This window comes from Lates calcarifer, linkage group LG18 (genome assembly GCF_001640805.2).
Source record: "Lates calcarifer isolate ASB-BC8 linkage group LG18, TLL_Latcal_v3, whole genome shotgun sequence".
Taxonomy (NCBI): Eukaryota; Metazoa; Chordata; class Actinopteri; family Centropomidae; genus Lates; species Lates calcarifer.
The window spans coordinates 13,612,561-13,629,530 of record NC_066850.1 but is presented as its reverse complement, the minus strand read 5'-3'; the positions used below and the strand labels follow the sequence as shown (position 1 = coordinate 13,629,530).

The following is a 16,970-nucleotide window of genomic DNA, read 5'->3' as shown; positions in this document are numbered from 1 at the left end:
GATGTAGGACACCACTGAAAATATTCCCTGACAAATGCTGCATACATTTCCTCCTGTTTGTAATAAAACTACAGTGAGCAGCTGTTTTAGGAAATTACTGAGTATTTGTAAAAGAACATAAGTGTAGATTTTCAGGTTGTTTTTAAAGATTTCTCAGTAGGAGCTCATGGGCTTGAAGCTGAGAGTCACAGACAGAGGAGCTGTTGTTGATGAAGGTCTAGCCTCCTCAGTTATGCAGATATTGTCCTGGATAGTGTTTTGCAGGGGGGCTCAGCTCTCAGTGTATCAGTTGATCTCTACTCCAGCTCTGAGATGTGTTCATGAGCTGAGATGGATGATATGAGCGTCTGAAGTGAGGGTGTGTGAGCGGGCGGCGAGCTCAGATATCTGTGAGGATACGATATGTAATCCCATCTGTCCTCACCTACCCGGGGCTGGATCACCAGCTGGGCAAAGCAAGCAGCCGCCCAGGGCCCCCCAAAGACCTCGAGGGACCCCTAAAACCCCTCAGCTTCACTCTGTATCTGGAGGTAGTAAATAATTAGATAAATTACACATTTGCACCAGTGAAGCAGAAAATCAACCCTGTGTCAAAATCTAGTTGTAAGACATCAACTGCCTTATTCTTCACTGTGTGTCACCAATTTAAAACAAAGAAAACCTACAGCAAAAATCATATTATTCCTTCGTAAGAGCTGTAAGGCTGAAAAGATTACTTTCATTATCAGTGGGTCTGACAGTTATTTTCTGTTGTAATCAGTGTACATGTGGAAGTCTCAGTTGGTGGCAGTATTAGTTGATTCCTGGAGAAATTTCTAAATTATTATGCATGATGAGGGACCTGAGACCAAATTTTTACCCAGGAGTCTCCTCTGCAGCAGTGTCGTGTCGTGAACACTTTGACGCAGCTAAACTCTGCAGACAGACTCAGTGCAGAGGCAGAGCTGACGGTCCGGCCTGTGAACAGCTGACCTCACGGAGACCTGAACATGACTCTGGCTGCTGTTCTGCTCCGCTGCCAGCCATGTGTGTTTCTACGTGTGTCTGTGTGTGTGTGATATTTGTCACCGCGGCGTGAGAAACGTCACTACGGCGATAGGACACCGCAGAGGTGCATGCTGGGTACATGCGGACTGGCTGAACTCTGCGTGGCCTCGAAAAACACACAGACCTGCAGGGGCTCATTACAGCTCAGTGAGGGAATATCATGTTTACTGAGGAAGAAGATATGACTGATGTTTGACTATTGATACATAACTAATCAGAAAATGGTGATTAGTGTTATTTATCTGAACTGTTTGTCCAGACTTGTGTATTTTACACTTTTTATTTTTACCAAATCTCACTCATACCAGACTGAGCAAATCATCTAATGTAACTGTTCTCATTCTTATTTCTCTTTATATTTCTTAGTTTATTTAAATATTTTTATATCATATTAAATATTTACTGAATACTGAATATTACTTTCACTTTTACTTGTGGAAAAGTAGCTGCATGACTCTGAAAGTACTCATAAGTAAAAGTATTATCACTGTTTGTCTGTTTTGGCCGAATGTCACAAACATCCCGGCGGGAACCTGTCCAGCTGGGAAAATCCTCTTCAGCCTGATTGTGATCGTGTAGTTTGTAGTTTCCACTAACTTCATGTTGAACTAGTGTTATTACTGCACTAGCTGCAGTATTTCCTGACAGGTTAGTGGTAATGCTGGAGGAGGTGGTGTTGGTTCTGTAGAGATGTTATTTCCTGTACACATGAACAAATCCCAGGTCCTGCAGCTGTTTCCTATGCTGAAAGACGATGGTTTTCTACACATCATCCTTCTTTCTCTCTCTCTCTCTCTCTCTCTCTCTCTCTCTCTCTCTCTCTCTCTCTGTCTCAGGCGTTTGGCGGGAAACGATCTGTCATTCATCCCCAGAGGAGCGTTCGCCGGCCTCTACAACCTCAAAGTGCTGTAAGTCCACACACACATTTGTACGTCTGTTCTTGTTCTTCTTGACCCTTAATGACCCAGTGACTTCATCCTAACCCTGAACCCAAAAACCAATCCAAATGTCGGCTCTAACGTCCTCACTATGATGGTAATACAGGCTCACAGCGGCACTGTAATGATGTGTGATGTGTTTACTAGTGCTAATCATTCACAGAGACACTTTGAAGATTTCCTTTGTCTTGGTTTAGTGAGTTTCTGCAGTTTGAAACGACTCTTGTGTTCATTGTTTACATCTCACATCAACAGATTAGTTTCATCCATCACTGTCAGTTTCTAACTCACTGACTATTTTCTACTTTTTTATTCAACTGTTACATAAACACTTGTAAAACTACTGTCAGTACTGCTACTACTAAATATAAATATATATACTACACATTTTAACTCCTAGACCTACTACTATAACTGTTAATATTACCACCTCTACTTCTGCTACTGACATTAACATGTAATTAAAGACCAACTGACTCTGGGTTTTTAAAGCCAGTATTGATATTTAAGAGTTTGTTAAATGACATTAACACACAACAGAGGCAAAACATTTTTTACAAGGATTCCTTAAATTCGTAGTTGTTTTTTTTTAATTGTTGTTATTATTAGTTTGCAGCCATTTTACGCCAAAACAAATATTTTATTCCTCTGTGGTGGCAACAGTTGTGGCCAGAGGCATTATGTTTTCAGGATGTCTATTTATTCCATATCTCTATGACGCCTTGAGGGAATGTCTTCACATTTGGTACAAGTGTCATTTGGACATGAAGATGAACTGATTAGATTTTGGTGATATAACAACAATTTCAACAATTTCCCGCAAGGGATTAATAAAGGATTCTAATTCTGATTCTGATTCTAAGGTCAAAGGTCAAGGTCATTTTGACAACTTTTTTAATTTAATACAAATGTCTAATAGGGTAAAATGATGAAGTCATACTATATATGTCCAAAAGGTCAAAGGTCAACTTCACAGTGATTGTAATGTTCTGCAAAAACATTCAACACAAGGGGAGATTGTGACCATATTTACTCAGACTACTAAATTTACTACAGATTTTGCTCACATACTACAATAACTATAAATATTGGTTCCACTGCTGCTGCTAACATTAGTCATGTTACTACGTTTCAACTACTGATAGTATTGTAAATATTTTCCCCTCCTGTCTCCTGATGTGTTTCCAGGATGCTTCAAAACAACCAGCTGAGGTCCGTCCCTGCTGAGGCGTTCAACAACCTGCACAACCTGCAGTCACTGTGAGACTCTCTCTCACACACACACACACACATCCTTTTGTCTCGTTTTACTCTTTGGTGGAAAGGAATCTTCAGCCTCACACACACACACGCACACATGGACAGGTATATTAATGTATGTAGTCCAGACACTGTGTTCTCTGAATCGGAAAACACACAGTAATTATACTGAAACTGTACCTGTGTGTGTGTGTGTGTGTGTGTGTGTGTGTGTGTGTGTGTGTGTATGTGTGCGCAGATAAGGGTATAAGAATGGAGACGTCTAAGGTCTCTCTGTCCCATTATGTGAAGTCCCATCCTCCTCTTCTCTCTGTACATGAACAGAGGAGGTATTGTTAGGGAAGACAGACAGACAGACAGACAGACAGACAGCTCGCTTTGTGTCCACTGAACCTGCATATTTATGAGGAAAATCTGTGGGTTTCCTACCTGAACCGAAGGGGAACCAGAGAGAAAAGGAAAGGGAACTGAGTAAACAATAGGGGCACACCTGTGTTTGTACAGACCTAAAACCTGGAGAATGTGGAGCTGAGGACAACCAAACAGTCTGGACTCAAGACTTGAACATAGGTCCTGTTTACACCTGTCAGTAACGTGCATCATAACGTGTGATCCAATCTCACGTGGACACCTCTAAGTATGTCAGTTCACACCTGATGTTAGTGTTTGCAATGTGTTGTTGTTCTTAACCAGCAGAAGGCAGCAGTACATTTCCTATACCTAGTCTTAAAAGAAGAAGAAGAAGAAGAAGAAGGAATGAAGAAAGAAAGAAAGAAAGAAAGAAAGAAAGAAAGAAAGAAAGAGAGAAAGAAATCAAAACAGATTGGGTCTTTTTGTTGGCATGTTCCAGGAAAACCAAATCATGAATATGTACTTCCACTTAACACAGAGGTCATCCTTCAGGGAGGCCCAGGACACATTCATGTTCACACTGCTGAAAGAATGTGGCCATATGTGACCCAGGCCACTTCTGAATATGGCCTGAGTGATCAGATCTCAATGTGTCTTTGGTACTTTCTCACCTGTACTTAGAGCTGTCCACCTAAGACGCATGTTAATACCAGGTATGAACAGGGCCTTTGAGATCTGTTTTACTGACTCTGTTGGTTCTGAAGATGTGACTCTTCTGGTTCTGCTCAGGTCTTTGGATTTTCCAGGCATTAAGTTTGGTTAAAGGCCTCTAGATTGGACTTTTTAAAGATTGTTCCTCTTGTCATAAGCTAAACCTTGGTCTATTATTTTAATGTTGGTGAATCTCGTCATGAGAAGCGTGCACTTTGAAGGCTGAGGAGGAAGCAAGAGCACAAAATCCAAATTAAAATATCTCTCAAACAGATTTATGGCTGGTCAGGGAGGGAGTGTGTGCAGCTTGTGTTGTGTCCTGTTTTGTCTGATTTCATGGTCACAAGAAATTCATTTGATGCTGAGATCAGAAAATCGCCCATGACAAACTGTTTTCTTGTGATCATTAAATAATCATTTTGTGGTCTCGTAAAAACAGCAATCCAGGGAAATATTATATTACAAAATAAATTTCTAATGATCGCAAGGAAACAAAGAAATGAGAAAATCATCTTAGTGTGGCTGCTCACCAAGAGCTGTGGCACTGACTGACACACACAATCCTCTCAGCAATAAGTCTGTGCTCATTAAAATACCTTCATTTTCCCTAAGAGCTCGTTGGCGGGTTGAGTGGTGCTCGAGCAGCCTGCCGATCATTCCTCTGAGCTGGTCAAACACTCGACCTCTAATGTTCCTCTCAAACAGCTTCAAAGTGAAGTGAAGCCTCCGAGTGTGACGACGTTTCAGACGTTTCTAAAGCTGCAACATTTCAGTCGAGCTGAAATTTTCTAAGACATATTAGAGAAGTAGATGTTTTCTGTAAGATTAGAAATAGATCAGGTGCTGCAGGTCTTCAGGAGGAGGGTTAATAATCCTGTTTTTATTGGTTTATTATCCCATCACACAGAGAAAAACTGGGATCTTTATGGTATAGCAACCACCACTGTGCAGAATGTAAACTACATAAAATCATCCTGGCCTCATTTAAATCCATAGAGAAAGATCACTTAAGACTAGCACAGCTCAACGAGTAACTTCTGTTGTCAAAATTATTTTAATCTGGATCTGATGAAACACTCTTCAAAACCAACAGAGTCAAACAAAAAAACCTCAAAGACTCTTCAGCCCCTTTTACACTGGACTAAAAACCCACTAACAACATCTGGCATTTGCCTTCAGTTGGAGAGGGTACAATCAGCATTCAATCATCAAAGAATTTATCTTATAATGTGACCATAATCAAAGGGATCCTGTGGATTTTATGACCTCCAGTCGAGCTACAGAGCAACGTTTTGAAGAGTGGGTCGTCCCTTTATTTGTAATAATTCACTCGTCAGTTTCACATTATTCCACTGACTGACCGTTGCTTTATTTACAAGAAGAACAAATAAAAAGATATAGATGAAAAGAGGGATATGTAATGTCTTCTCTGATGTTTTGTGTCTCTCTTTGTTTCCGTAGCCGCCTGGACGCCAATCACATCTCCAGTGTTCCCAGTGGCTGTTTCTCCGGCCTGCGCTCGCTCCGTCACCTGTGGTTGGACGATAACTCTCTGACCGAGGTGCCGGCGGAGGCTCTGAGTGACCTGTCTGCCCTGCAGGCCATGACCCTTGCCCTCAACCACATCAGCCACATCCCTGACCACGTCTTCAGCAAACTGAGCCGCCTGGTGGTGCTGTACGTACTCTGAAACACACTCACAGAGATCTAAAAACCTTGTTTTAGGATTAAGAGACGCTCTAACAAAGAAATCTACTGGACTTTATTTAGTTTCAGAGAAACTCAGTCAGCTAATCAACTAGGTTTAATCTGAAGGAGACAAGTGAGTCGTCCCCACTGTGCTAAAATAAATTGCTAGAAAAATATAAAATATTTTAATAATATATGTCATTGAGGAGTCTCAACAAGGCTCAAATGAAAGCCAAGAATGTTCTCTTTAAAATGATATTACAGTTAGCACTTGAAAACGGAAATAAATATCCATACAGTGAGAATTAATGAGGACATGGTCCAGCATTAAAAACCTAGTTTTGTCACTGTGATAACCAGATTTTACCACCTTGTGTGGTGCAGATATTTTCTGATCTTGTATCCTCATAATTTCCTGCAGCACATTTTCAATTTCATTCCTTCAAAGTTTCTGTCCAAACCATCTCGCTTATAGTTTCATAAAGACTGTAAGTTATCTCATTGATTTCAGATTAAAACCAAAATCCTCTTAAAATGTAAAGTGAGTCCTACAGACCACCCACAACCTTTTTGTGCTTTTACTTTTCTATTAAACATTTTAGAGGAAGAGGAGGAAGAAAAGAGAAAACCAGATCAGTTCTGAGCCTCCATCCTGCATCTTGTGGCCCTGTTCTTGAGTCTTTAGAGATTCTGTGTCAAACCCAACAAGCCCTTCAACTTGAACGACCACATAAGTCATTTGTCTCTTCCCTCAGATATGACTTATAAGAGCATCTCCTGAAATAGAGTAGTGCAGGAATGAGTCCTTAAACCCAGTAGTAAGTTAGCATGTTAGCACTTCCTGCTCCCTCATCCCAAAGTCAGTGGGCTTTTGGTTAAATGTCTGAAATAAGGTCTGTGGTTTTAACACAAGCTCAAGACATTTTCACGTTTTATTCTCCAACATAAAATATGTTAGTAAATACCCCACTCCTGATTTGAAGCTTGTAAGGTAGTTGTTAACAAGTGTCTAAATGAGACCTGTCTGTCCACAACATCTGGATTCAAATCTGTTCAAATCAAACCCAGAGTTTTTCCTCCACTTTTTGTTTTTGTTTTCATCGGTATGTGTGTGTGAGTGTGTGCGTGTGCGTGCCTGTGTGCAGACTGTTGCTAGGAGCTGCTGTTACTGCATTAAGTTTAACCGTGGCAGCGACTGTCCCTGTCCGTCTGTATTAGCACGTTAATAACATGCAAAACTGTGAGTGTGTGTGTGTGTGTGTGTGTGTGTGATGGCATTCAGCGCGGCAGCATTGAAGTCCGCTGTCATTTCTTTTGTCCAATCGGCTTGAAGGTAATTTGCATGAAATTACCAAAAGAAAAAAACCTTCTTGAGAGACCCACCACCACCCCACACACACACACACACACACACACACACACTCACTCTTTGTCTGCTTCATTAGTCCATCAGTCTCTCTCTCTCCACAGGCATCTCAACAACAATAGGATCGTTTCCATGGGAACGAACTGCTTCCACGGACTCCACAGTTTGGAGACGCTGTGAGTCTCTCTCTCTCTCTCTCTCTCTCTCTCTCTCTCTCTGTGTGTGTGTGTGTGTTTTGGGGAGGAGTTGCAGCAGTCAGGGTTGAGTTGGGGTCGAGGTGAAGGGTTAGGTAGATGAGAGAGAGAGTTTTAATTTATAGGTCTGTGGAAGAACCTTAATGGGATTTTTAGGGGAGCGTACAGAACTTTGGGGGAATCTTGTTTTCTGCCTGAGTCATCAGTTCAGTATATCAGTTTCATCTCTGTGCAGGGAGGTGGTGAGCTCAGCTTGACAAATAAACATTTAAAGAAATATACTTTGTCCCCTTGTTAAGCATCGACTAACAAATTAATGGCATTTTCACTTTATTAATGTGCATAATTTCTCCTGTGAGGACATATTTATCAGAGGTGTAAACCACACGTTTCATCACAATACCATATTATATCAATTCAATGGACAACATTCAATGTTTGCCAAATTTCAAAATAAAGGCGTGTCTTACAAATGATTATATTGTGACAGACTGTGTTATGTTAGTGTTGGGTTAGTGAAGAAATGCTGTTTAGACTGTTAAGGTGAAGTCCTGTTATACCAGAGTTAATGAACATGTTGCCAGGCTTTAGACGTGGTGAAGCCTGTCTGTCATGTCAGCTGTAATTGGCTGTACAGTAGGTTGTGGCTAGTACAGAGAAAAAGTTTGGGGTATTTGTTATTTGGCTGCAGCCCACAGTAGAGTTTTATCCACTTTATAAAAGTTGTGATGAAACCAGCTGACGTCTCTGCGTTAACTTGGTGAGGGGCATTACAATGTGTCTGATGAATGATCGATGCAATGGGCTTGTTGATCAATCTATTACATGCTTATCTGCTTATAAATAATATGGAGGGGGATTTAAAGTAAAATGTTAACAGGGACTCATACACCAGGAATGAATAAGAGCTCCAGCTTGTCACTTTGATTTGACCTCATAACAACTGGGCAAACTCAACAAAGTGATCCCTCTCAGACACTGTGTTCCTCCAAAGATCGTTGTCTGGCATCACCATCCCTGCAGATAAGGCGTTCTCAGTCCAGACTGTTCTGGTTTGTGGTTCCCTGACAGCTCCCAAATACTATCAGAGCAAGAGCATCTCTCTCTGTCTTCTCCTCCTCCTCTCCTAACACCTCTAAAACCCTAACATGCCAAACTAACACTTCCTGTGCTAATTTATCACCTGCACTTTATTAACAGATATAGTACACTACAACAAATTTAGTTCATAGTAAGTTCATAGTCAGTTCATAGTTACTAGTACTTGAGTAAATGTTCTTAATTACTCTCCACCAGTGGGGACAAACCAGACTGCAGCATGTGATCAGAGTTTTCGGGGAGTTTCTGTGGATATTAACTGGAGTCGGAGCAGATTAACCTGTGTGTGTTTATGTTGGTGTGTGTGTGTGTGTGTGTGTGTGTGTGTGTGTGTGTGTGTGTGTGTGTGTGTGTGTGTCTGCATGAATTAGTGTGTCTGTGTAATCTGAGGAATGTGTGTGTGTATAGAAATGTTTCTGTTTTCTCAGTCAACCAGAGAAGCAGGTTTAAACACACAAACACACACTGCCTTCATTTGGAAATACTTCTGTGTGTGTGTGTGTGTGTGTGTGTGTGTGTGTGTGTGTGTATGTTGGACTGACTGTGTGTGGCCCTGGCTGTATGCTAATCATAATTACTATTCATGCACACACACACAGGCAGCATGTGTTTGTGTGTGTGCCTGTGTGTGTGTGCACGATCAGTAATAATAAACCACACCAGAGCTTCATGTTCATCTGAAACTACAAACACAAACAGAGAGAGACGAAAAAACGAAAACTGAAAAAAAAAAAAAAGTGAAAACAACCGGCTCTGTACGGAACATAAAGGAAAAACACACATTTACTAAAGTCAGTGTCTATTGCAGTTGTGATGGTGGCTCGAGTCTCTCTCACCTCATCTCCACCAAACCCCCCGTCCCCATTTTTGCCCATGTTAGGATTTTCTGGTTCCAGTAAGTGACGAAAATGGTGGTGAGCAAGAAACCCAAAATCCAGCTTTCAAAACATCTCTTCAGAAACATCTGAGGCACCACAAAAATACTGTCTGTGGGCAGCATGAACCCCCAGAGACCACCAGGACTGAGTGTGATTGGCAGTCAAGGCAAAACCATCCACCAGAAAACACTGATATCTTGTCTATATATTATCTATGAGGTGCAATCAAAAAGTTAAGAGACAGCGCTTATAACAAGCAAAAAGCAGATTTAAATTTGGCTGCCATCGTTTTCAAAGTAATTGGTTTTTCCTTGAAGTCTTGTTTTGAAGAGGATGAGGAAGAGGAACAAGCAGCAAGAAACAGGTTCTTCCACTATGGAGGATGCTGTATGGTCATAGCTGTTGACTCAACTCTCATCACCAGTGATGATTTTCCACCTTTTTTTCTTTGGGTCAACAGGTCGTCCTGGGCCTGACTTTGAGACAGTGGTGCTTCTGCTCTATGCTGAAATTTCAATTGTGCACCTGCAAATGGTCACAAAAACGTGTGTAACACAAATTCAGATTTTGATTGTGGGGCGTAATGCAGGATACTGACTTTCAAAAGTTATTGCTTGCACCTGCTGCATGTGCATTACTGTGCCACGCTTCTTCATTTGCGACGGTCTTTGAACTTTTTGATCGCACCTCATACTTTTACTTTTTATGAAACTGGGAGAATTTCTGTCCGTCCAATCTACAACAGTCACCTTCAGGAGAACCTAACAGGACTTCTTGATAAGGAAGATTTTTCAAAAATACACCTGGATCTCCCATGAACCCCCAAAACTGACCAAATCAGAAACCTCACATCCAGCTCTCATCCATGCACAGTGTCCCATCAATAATAGCTTTGGAGAGCAGAGAGCGCACTAGCTATTGTTGTTACAAATTATCCTCTGGACACACACATGTACTCACACACTCAGAACCAGACTGAAGCAATTTCAATTTAATGGTACTTTCACAATGTGGCAGATTCATTCCACACAGTGTATTTGTGTGTGTGTGTGTGTGTGTGTGTGTGTGTGTGTGTGTGTGTGTGTGTGTGTGTGTGTGTGTGTAATAGCCACCTGCATCCCAGAGATGGATGAGAGGAGCTAATTGAAGCCATGTGTGGACTTGAAGAATGCTCTAGTCTCTACTGGTGATGAAAGAAATGAGAAAAAGAGGGAGGCACAGTTAAATGTTTCTTTAATAAACTTAAAAGACGGAAAAAAGATTAAGCTAAACATCAAGCTCGAAACACAAACATTTACATGAAACACTTTCCCAGTCTGAGGCTGACATTCCCACAGCATTGTAAAGAGTTAGCATTCCCAGTCTAGAGTTTATATAACCTGGTCTTGAGCTAACCATTCCCAGTGTGTATCTGACTATTCCCAGCACAGTGTCTATAGCTGATAATTCCCATTATGGTGCTGATGATTCCAAGCATAAAATAGTTTTTTAAAATTTAGAGCTGACATTCCCTTTATAGAGCTGGTGTTCCCAATCTAAAAGTGATTATTGTCACTATAGATCTGGTATTCCCAGTGTAGAGCCAACCATTTCCAGACTACAGCTGATGATTTCCTGTATGGAGTTAATTTTCCCAGTCAACAACTATTCCAGTCAAGAGCTGACTATTTCCAGAACAAACATGGTTCTCCAAGTCCAGGGGTGTTTCCCAATATAGTGCTGATCACTCCCACTTTAGAGCTGACTATTCCAAGTACAGAGCTGGCATTTCCAATCTGTATCTGATCATTCCCACCATAATGCTGGTTTTCCCTGTCTGTAAGTGTCAGTTGTCAATATAGACATGGTTTACCAAGTCTAGAGGTGACTTTCCCAGTTTGTAGCTAGCCAGTATTTCCAATCTATAACTGACTATTCCCAGTATAGTGCTTTTATTCCCAGTCTAGCTTTGCTTATTTTCATTGTAGATGTAATATTCCCAGTGTAATGTTGACTACCTCCAGTCTTTACCTGATCATTTCCAGTATGGGATTAAAGCTGACCTTTTCCAATATGGAGTTGATGCTGAGTCTAAACTGATGGGTAAAAAAAATCTATTTAAAATAAAATCTATGACACAATAAAGTGTATTTTCTGAAGCCACTGTATGTTTATTGTCTCTATTATAACCTCTGTCTTTCTCTCATTTTTCTTTCTGTCAGGGATTTGAACTACAACAGTCTGGTGGAGTTTCCCACAGCCATTCGCTCGCTGAGCCACCTCAAAGAGCTGTGAGTCCAAATCTCAAACTGACATGAATCCCTGAGAGATTACACTTAAACAGTTCTCTATTTTATCAATAAGCCAGCTCTGTGTTACAGAGATATTAATATTTGGAAAGCGAGTTACTTTTTTTATTCATTTTTTGTTAAGCATCAAGCAGTATTCAATACACTTATTACATGAAGCTCATGATGTTGTGTTTTGTTTGTTTGTTTTTGTTTTGTTTTTGTTTTTTTAAGTTACTCTGATATGCTAAACTTGATAGCAGAGAAAAGCTAAGGATGGAGGAAATCTGAACTACAAAGTTTTCCACTTGGGATGAAAAGAAAGGAGGGAGTGTACCATTAAGGATGAGAGGAAGCTTCCTTGTAAAGGATGAAGAATGGAGGAAAACTAATTTGTCTTCTGTTTCCTGTTTAGTGGTTTCCATAGCAACAACATCCAGTCCATCCCTGAGCATGCTTTCACTGGGAACCCATCACTGATCACCATGTAGGTATCACTGACAATATGTCCAAAAAAAGCCTAACTCAAGGCCCTCTTACTCATTTACTACCAAGAACTACCAAGCTTGTGTCTCCTTGGCAACTAAGCAAACTCCATCCACTGATGAAGACCATGTGATATGATTAGAAGCTGAAGGAAAAGCCTGGGATACTTTTGTCAAACTTTGATTATTATTATTATTATTATTATTGTTGTTGTTGTTGTTGTTGTTGTTGTTATTATTTTTTTTCTTTTTTATTTGTCTTTCGATATTGTCTCATTGTGTTGTCTTAGCTGTCTTATCTGACAAATTAAAGAATAATTTAAGTTTTAACATGTGATGTTTTCCCAAAGAAAACCTGACACTGTAAAACTGGAAATGAATCAGACTGAATTTGGAACAAACAAAGACGAGTTTTCAGACAGTTGTTGTCATGTTTTGCTGTGGTTGAATGTGAGATGATGATGCCGTCTGTTTGTGTGTCTGTGTGTGCTTTTGCAGATTTTTCTACGACAATCCGATCCAGTCTGTTGGACGCTCAGCCTTTCAAAACCTACCAGAGCTTCGCACACTGTGAGACACACACACACATATTCAACACACACTCACTGGAGATATAACAAACAATTAATCAATAATCAAATTGATAAGTTTCAATAGAGTGACAATTTTAATAAACTAAAACTACTGAGTCAGGATCCATCCCATCCTCGTGAACGCAATAGCTCAGTAACGCCTCCTGGGAATTTCTTCAAATTTGGCACAAATGTTCACTTGGATTCATGGATGAAGTCATTAGAGGTTCATGCTCAAAGGTCAAAGGTCAAGGGACATTACTCAATAATTATTGGATTCTAGTTTTTACTCTGACATTCATTTTGTTCTTTCCTTCCTCTCTCTCAGCTCTCTGAACGGTGCTGCAGATCTCACAGAGTTTCCAGATCTGACAGGAACCAAAAGTCTGGAGAGCCTGTACGACACACACACACACACACACACACACACACACACACACACACACACACACACACAGTGAGAGAGAGGAATGTGTTTGCTGCTGTAGCCGACGTCGATATGTGTATGTGTGTTTTTAGAGCTGAACCTCAAATCAAACTTCTGTTATTAATACGCTGCAGTTATTATTATTATTCCATCTGACAGAGTGTAACTTTATTTTTCTGTGCTCGGACCTGAAATTAAAACCCTCCTCTCTTTCTCTTTGTTGTGACCCAGTTTTCAGTGTCATAATAAACACCTTCACTGTGTTTATTTTCTTGTATTTTTCCATTTAAGCTCATTTCTGAAAGCAGCGTGTTTAACCGTAACCTCACGCTGAACCAGTAGGTGGAAATAAAGACTCAAACCAAACAAACGGTCACACATTCTTCAGCTCTCTGTTTTTAAATGATACCTCCCAGTGTTACTGTATGCTCTGACCAAACTTCCTGTTTCAGCAGGACGTTAAATGAAGATCTGACCCTTAAATATTTTGTTCAAGATATTTTGTGGGAATGTACAGAAACATAAAATAACAATAACAGCAAGCATCTGATGAGGTTTTGTCACTTACTGTATTTTATTACTGTTTCATATAACATCAGTTTACTTCAGGTCTGACGCACAGTCCACCTTAATACACCTTAAATGCAATTGAAGGCATCATAATGCTCCTTAAATGCACCTGAACACACCATAACAGTTCCTAAATGCAGATGACCACACTACCATTCACCTGAACACATCACCGTACAACCTAATGCACCTTTGATGCTCCTGAAGTACGATATAGCATAATTGTGATGCTCTTGAACACAACATAATATACCTTAAATGCACCACAGTGCTTCTGAAATGCACTCAAGCACTCAAAAATTCATTTAAACATATCTATCTTCAGCACTTTTGAACACACCGTCACATTTTTTGAATGTTCCTGAATGTACCACAGTACAACCTAATACACTTTTGTGTGTGTGTGTGTGTGTGTGTGTGTGTGTGTGTGTGTGTGTGTGTGTGCGCAGGACCATCACAGGAGCTCGGATCACCTCTCTGCCCAGCTCAGTGTGTGAGCAGCTTCCAAACCTGCAGCTACTGTGAGTCCAAACACAAACCACATCCGCAGACTCATTAAAACACAGCGAAGGTGAACGTCACTCGTCTGCTGGTTTCCTGTGTTAACGTCACTGTACGAGCAGAACAAACTCCTAGTTTATCATTGGTTGTTTTGGCAGCTGACTTGTATCTTAACAGTCACTTTATTGATTTATTATATAATTCATATCATGCTCCTGTTCGTGCTCTGCTCTGTGATGCATTCAATGTGTTTTGGACTTAAAAGTGATGACAACCGACACTTTCTCTGTGCAGTGATCTCTCCTATAATCAGATCCAGACTCTTCCCAGCTTCTCTGGCTGTGAAAGTATCCAGAAGATGTGAGTTTTGCTTTTTAAATTCTACCATAGCTTCAGTAAATGTACATTTAATTTAGCTTTTTTCCCTCCTCCTCAATCATTGGCACATGTAAAACTTTTCAGACCTATAAAGCTCTTAACACATGGCTCTGTAGCCTGCTTGATAGTTGCTCTAACTTAACTGTTACCACAGTAACCAATCAAGTACAGCCAGCTGTGCATTATGGGAATAATTAGCACCATTTTAGTCCAATCAGATCGCTCAGAGAAACTGATTGATAAAAGTGATGTAATGGAAACATCAGGGCTGATGTGTGTGTGTGTGTGTGTGTGTGTGCGTGTGTGTGTGTGTGTGTGTGTGTGTTTCAGTGACCTGCACCATAACGAGGTGGAGGAGCTGCAGGAGAACACCTTCCACGGTCTGATGTCTCTGAGCTCTCTGTAAGTATACACACACACACACACACACACACACACACACACACACACACACAGGTTTAATTATCCTGGAGATCCCGAGCAGTGATCTGAAGGTGCCCTCTTTAAATACTTCAAAATGGAAACACACTCACAGACCCAGGTGGTCTGTGTGCTGATGGGACAGGTATGACGACACAGTTTGGCACAAAGTCAGGAATCCAAATACTACAACTGATACTGATACTCTCTGTTGGTTTCACATCACTTTCCACTTTCAACAATTACAAAATGAGTATTACTATTGAAGTGCACAGTGTTTATCTTCCTCGTCATCCATGCCTCTGTGAACATTATGAGTGATTTTATTATGGTATTATAGAGAATTAAACACAGACTTTGTCTTAGTCATGGGATTAGAAACAAAGACTGGCTGTTACATGAGAACCCGTGGTGCTTTTCATTTAATCCAAGCTAACAGGTCAGCGCCAAGAGGTTACTAGAGGATTAGATTAAAGGATAATTCCAGCATTTTTTAACTTGGGCCTTATTTTCCCTTAATTTTGGGTTTAAATGATGGAGTCAGACAGAAATCAAGCAAGAACGGTGTAGCTGGCCAGTGGGTAATTGTCCACATCAAAGTGTACAAAGATTTTTATTAAAGAGTTAGATCCCTTTTGTTAAACCAGAAGCATCACTGTATATCACTACCAGACTCCATTGACAAAAACATTACCACTGCCTCCATCTGTCAGTTTGTGTTATTGTGTGGTACTTTTACAGGATCTGAATACTTCTTCCACGACTGAGACTCACACAATAACACAAACAAACTAACAGATAGAGGCAGTGGTATTCCAGCAGCACTTGATTTCTGTGAGGTAAAATTACTGTTTTGGTGATGGAGTCTGGTAGTGACATATAGTGATGTTTCTGGTTAAACAAAAAGGGGACATAGTTTGTCATGGACAGTTGCTCATTGGATTACATTGCAGCAGCTGCTCATGGTGGCCGGGAAAATAAGGCCTGGGTTCAAAAATACCCGAGTTGTTCTTTAAATAAACTAAATTCTCTGAGGTTTTTAATGGGAGGCTGGTTCAATCCTGTAATATCTCTCTCTTTGTCTCTGGAGTGATTTATCATGGAACAGATTGTCGTCAGTGAAGCCAAACTCTTTCTCTGCTCTGCCCGCTCTCACCAAACTGTGAGTAACCACATGAATTTACCAAAACAACCTGGAACAACTTCAGACCTTTATTAGCTGTCTGACTTCATAAAAACATGCTGTATGTACCAGTACATGACATAGACCACATGTAATCTACTACTGAACAAAAGATGAATAAAATCTAGGGTACCGGAGAAAAGTTGTGTAACATGTTTTAATCTTTTTTATTTCTCTCTTTCTCTGCAGTGACCTGTCGTCCAATCAGCTGTCCTCCCTCCCTCTGGTTGGTCTGCAGAGTTTAACTCACCTGCGATTAGCTGGAAACGATCAGCTGATGGAGTTAATACCTCGAGAGGACCTGCCCCGAGTCAGGTACAGACATGTATAAGACACACAGTGGAAGACATTTTTTTTGTATTAAGACACATTCCAGTTAATCCATGGCTCACGTACCATAACTGAAACATGAAATACCAAACAAAACGCTGTCTGCTGGGACGCTGGACCTCCAACATGGCTGCCAGAGGGGGGCTGACATCACTGTCGGCCCGTGTTACCCTGCTCTGAGTTTAAACCGCAGCTGACCTCACAAGTTTTCCCGCCCTGTTTTCAACCTCTACAATTACAGCAGCCCTGTAATGATCTGACTTGTTGTTAGTTCATGGTGGTGATCCAAACAACTTCCTCCAGCC

At 40.7% G+C, this 16,970-nt stretch overlaps 1 protein-coding gene across 1 annotated transcript in view; it reads left to right on the top strand.

Moving 5' to 3' along the window:
• LOC108901344 (leucine-rich repeat-containing G-protein coupled receptor 5) overlaps positions 1-16,970 on the top strand; it is a 33,447-nt gene that overhangs the window by 11,482 nt on the left and 4,995 nt on the right. Inside the window, exons 3-15 of the mRNA XM_018702812.2 lie at positions 1,884-1,955; positions 3,174-3,245; positions 5,769-5,984; positions 7,467-7,538; positions 11,734-11,802; positions 12,215-12,286; positions 12,783-12,854; positions 13,185-13,253; positions 14,303-14,374; positions 14,649-14,714; positions 15,063-15,134; positions 16,243-16,314; positions 16,525-16,650. Of these exons, the coding sequence (XP_018558328.1) occupies positions 1,884-1,955; positions 3,174-3,245; positions 5,769-5,984; positions 7,467-7,538; positions 11,734-11,802; positions 12,215-12,286; positions 12,783-12,854; positions 13,185-13,253; positions 14,303-14,374; positions 14,649-14,714; positions 15,063-15,134; positions 16,243-16,314; positions 16,525-16,650 (1,122 nt within the window). The remainder of the gene's footprint in view (positions 1-1,883; positions 1,956-3,173; positions 3,246-5,768; positions 5,985-7,466; positions 7,539-11,733; positions 11,803-12,214; positions 12,287-12,782; positions 12,855-13,184; positions 13,254-14,302; positions 14,375-14,648; positions 14,715-15,062; positions 15,135-16,242; positions 16,315-16,524; positions 16,651-16,970) is intronic.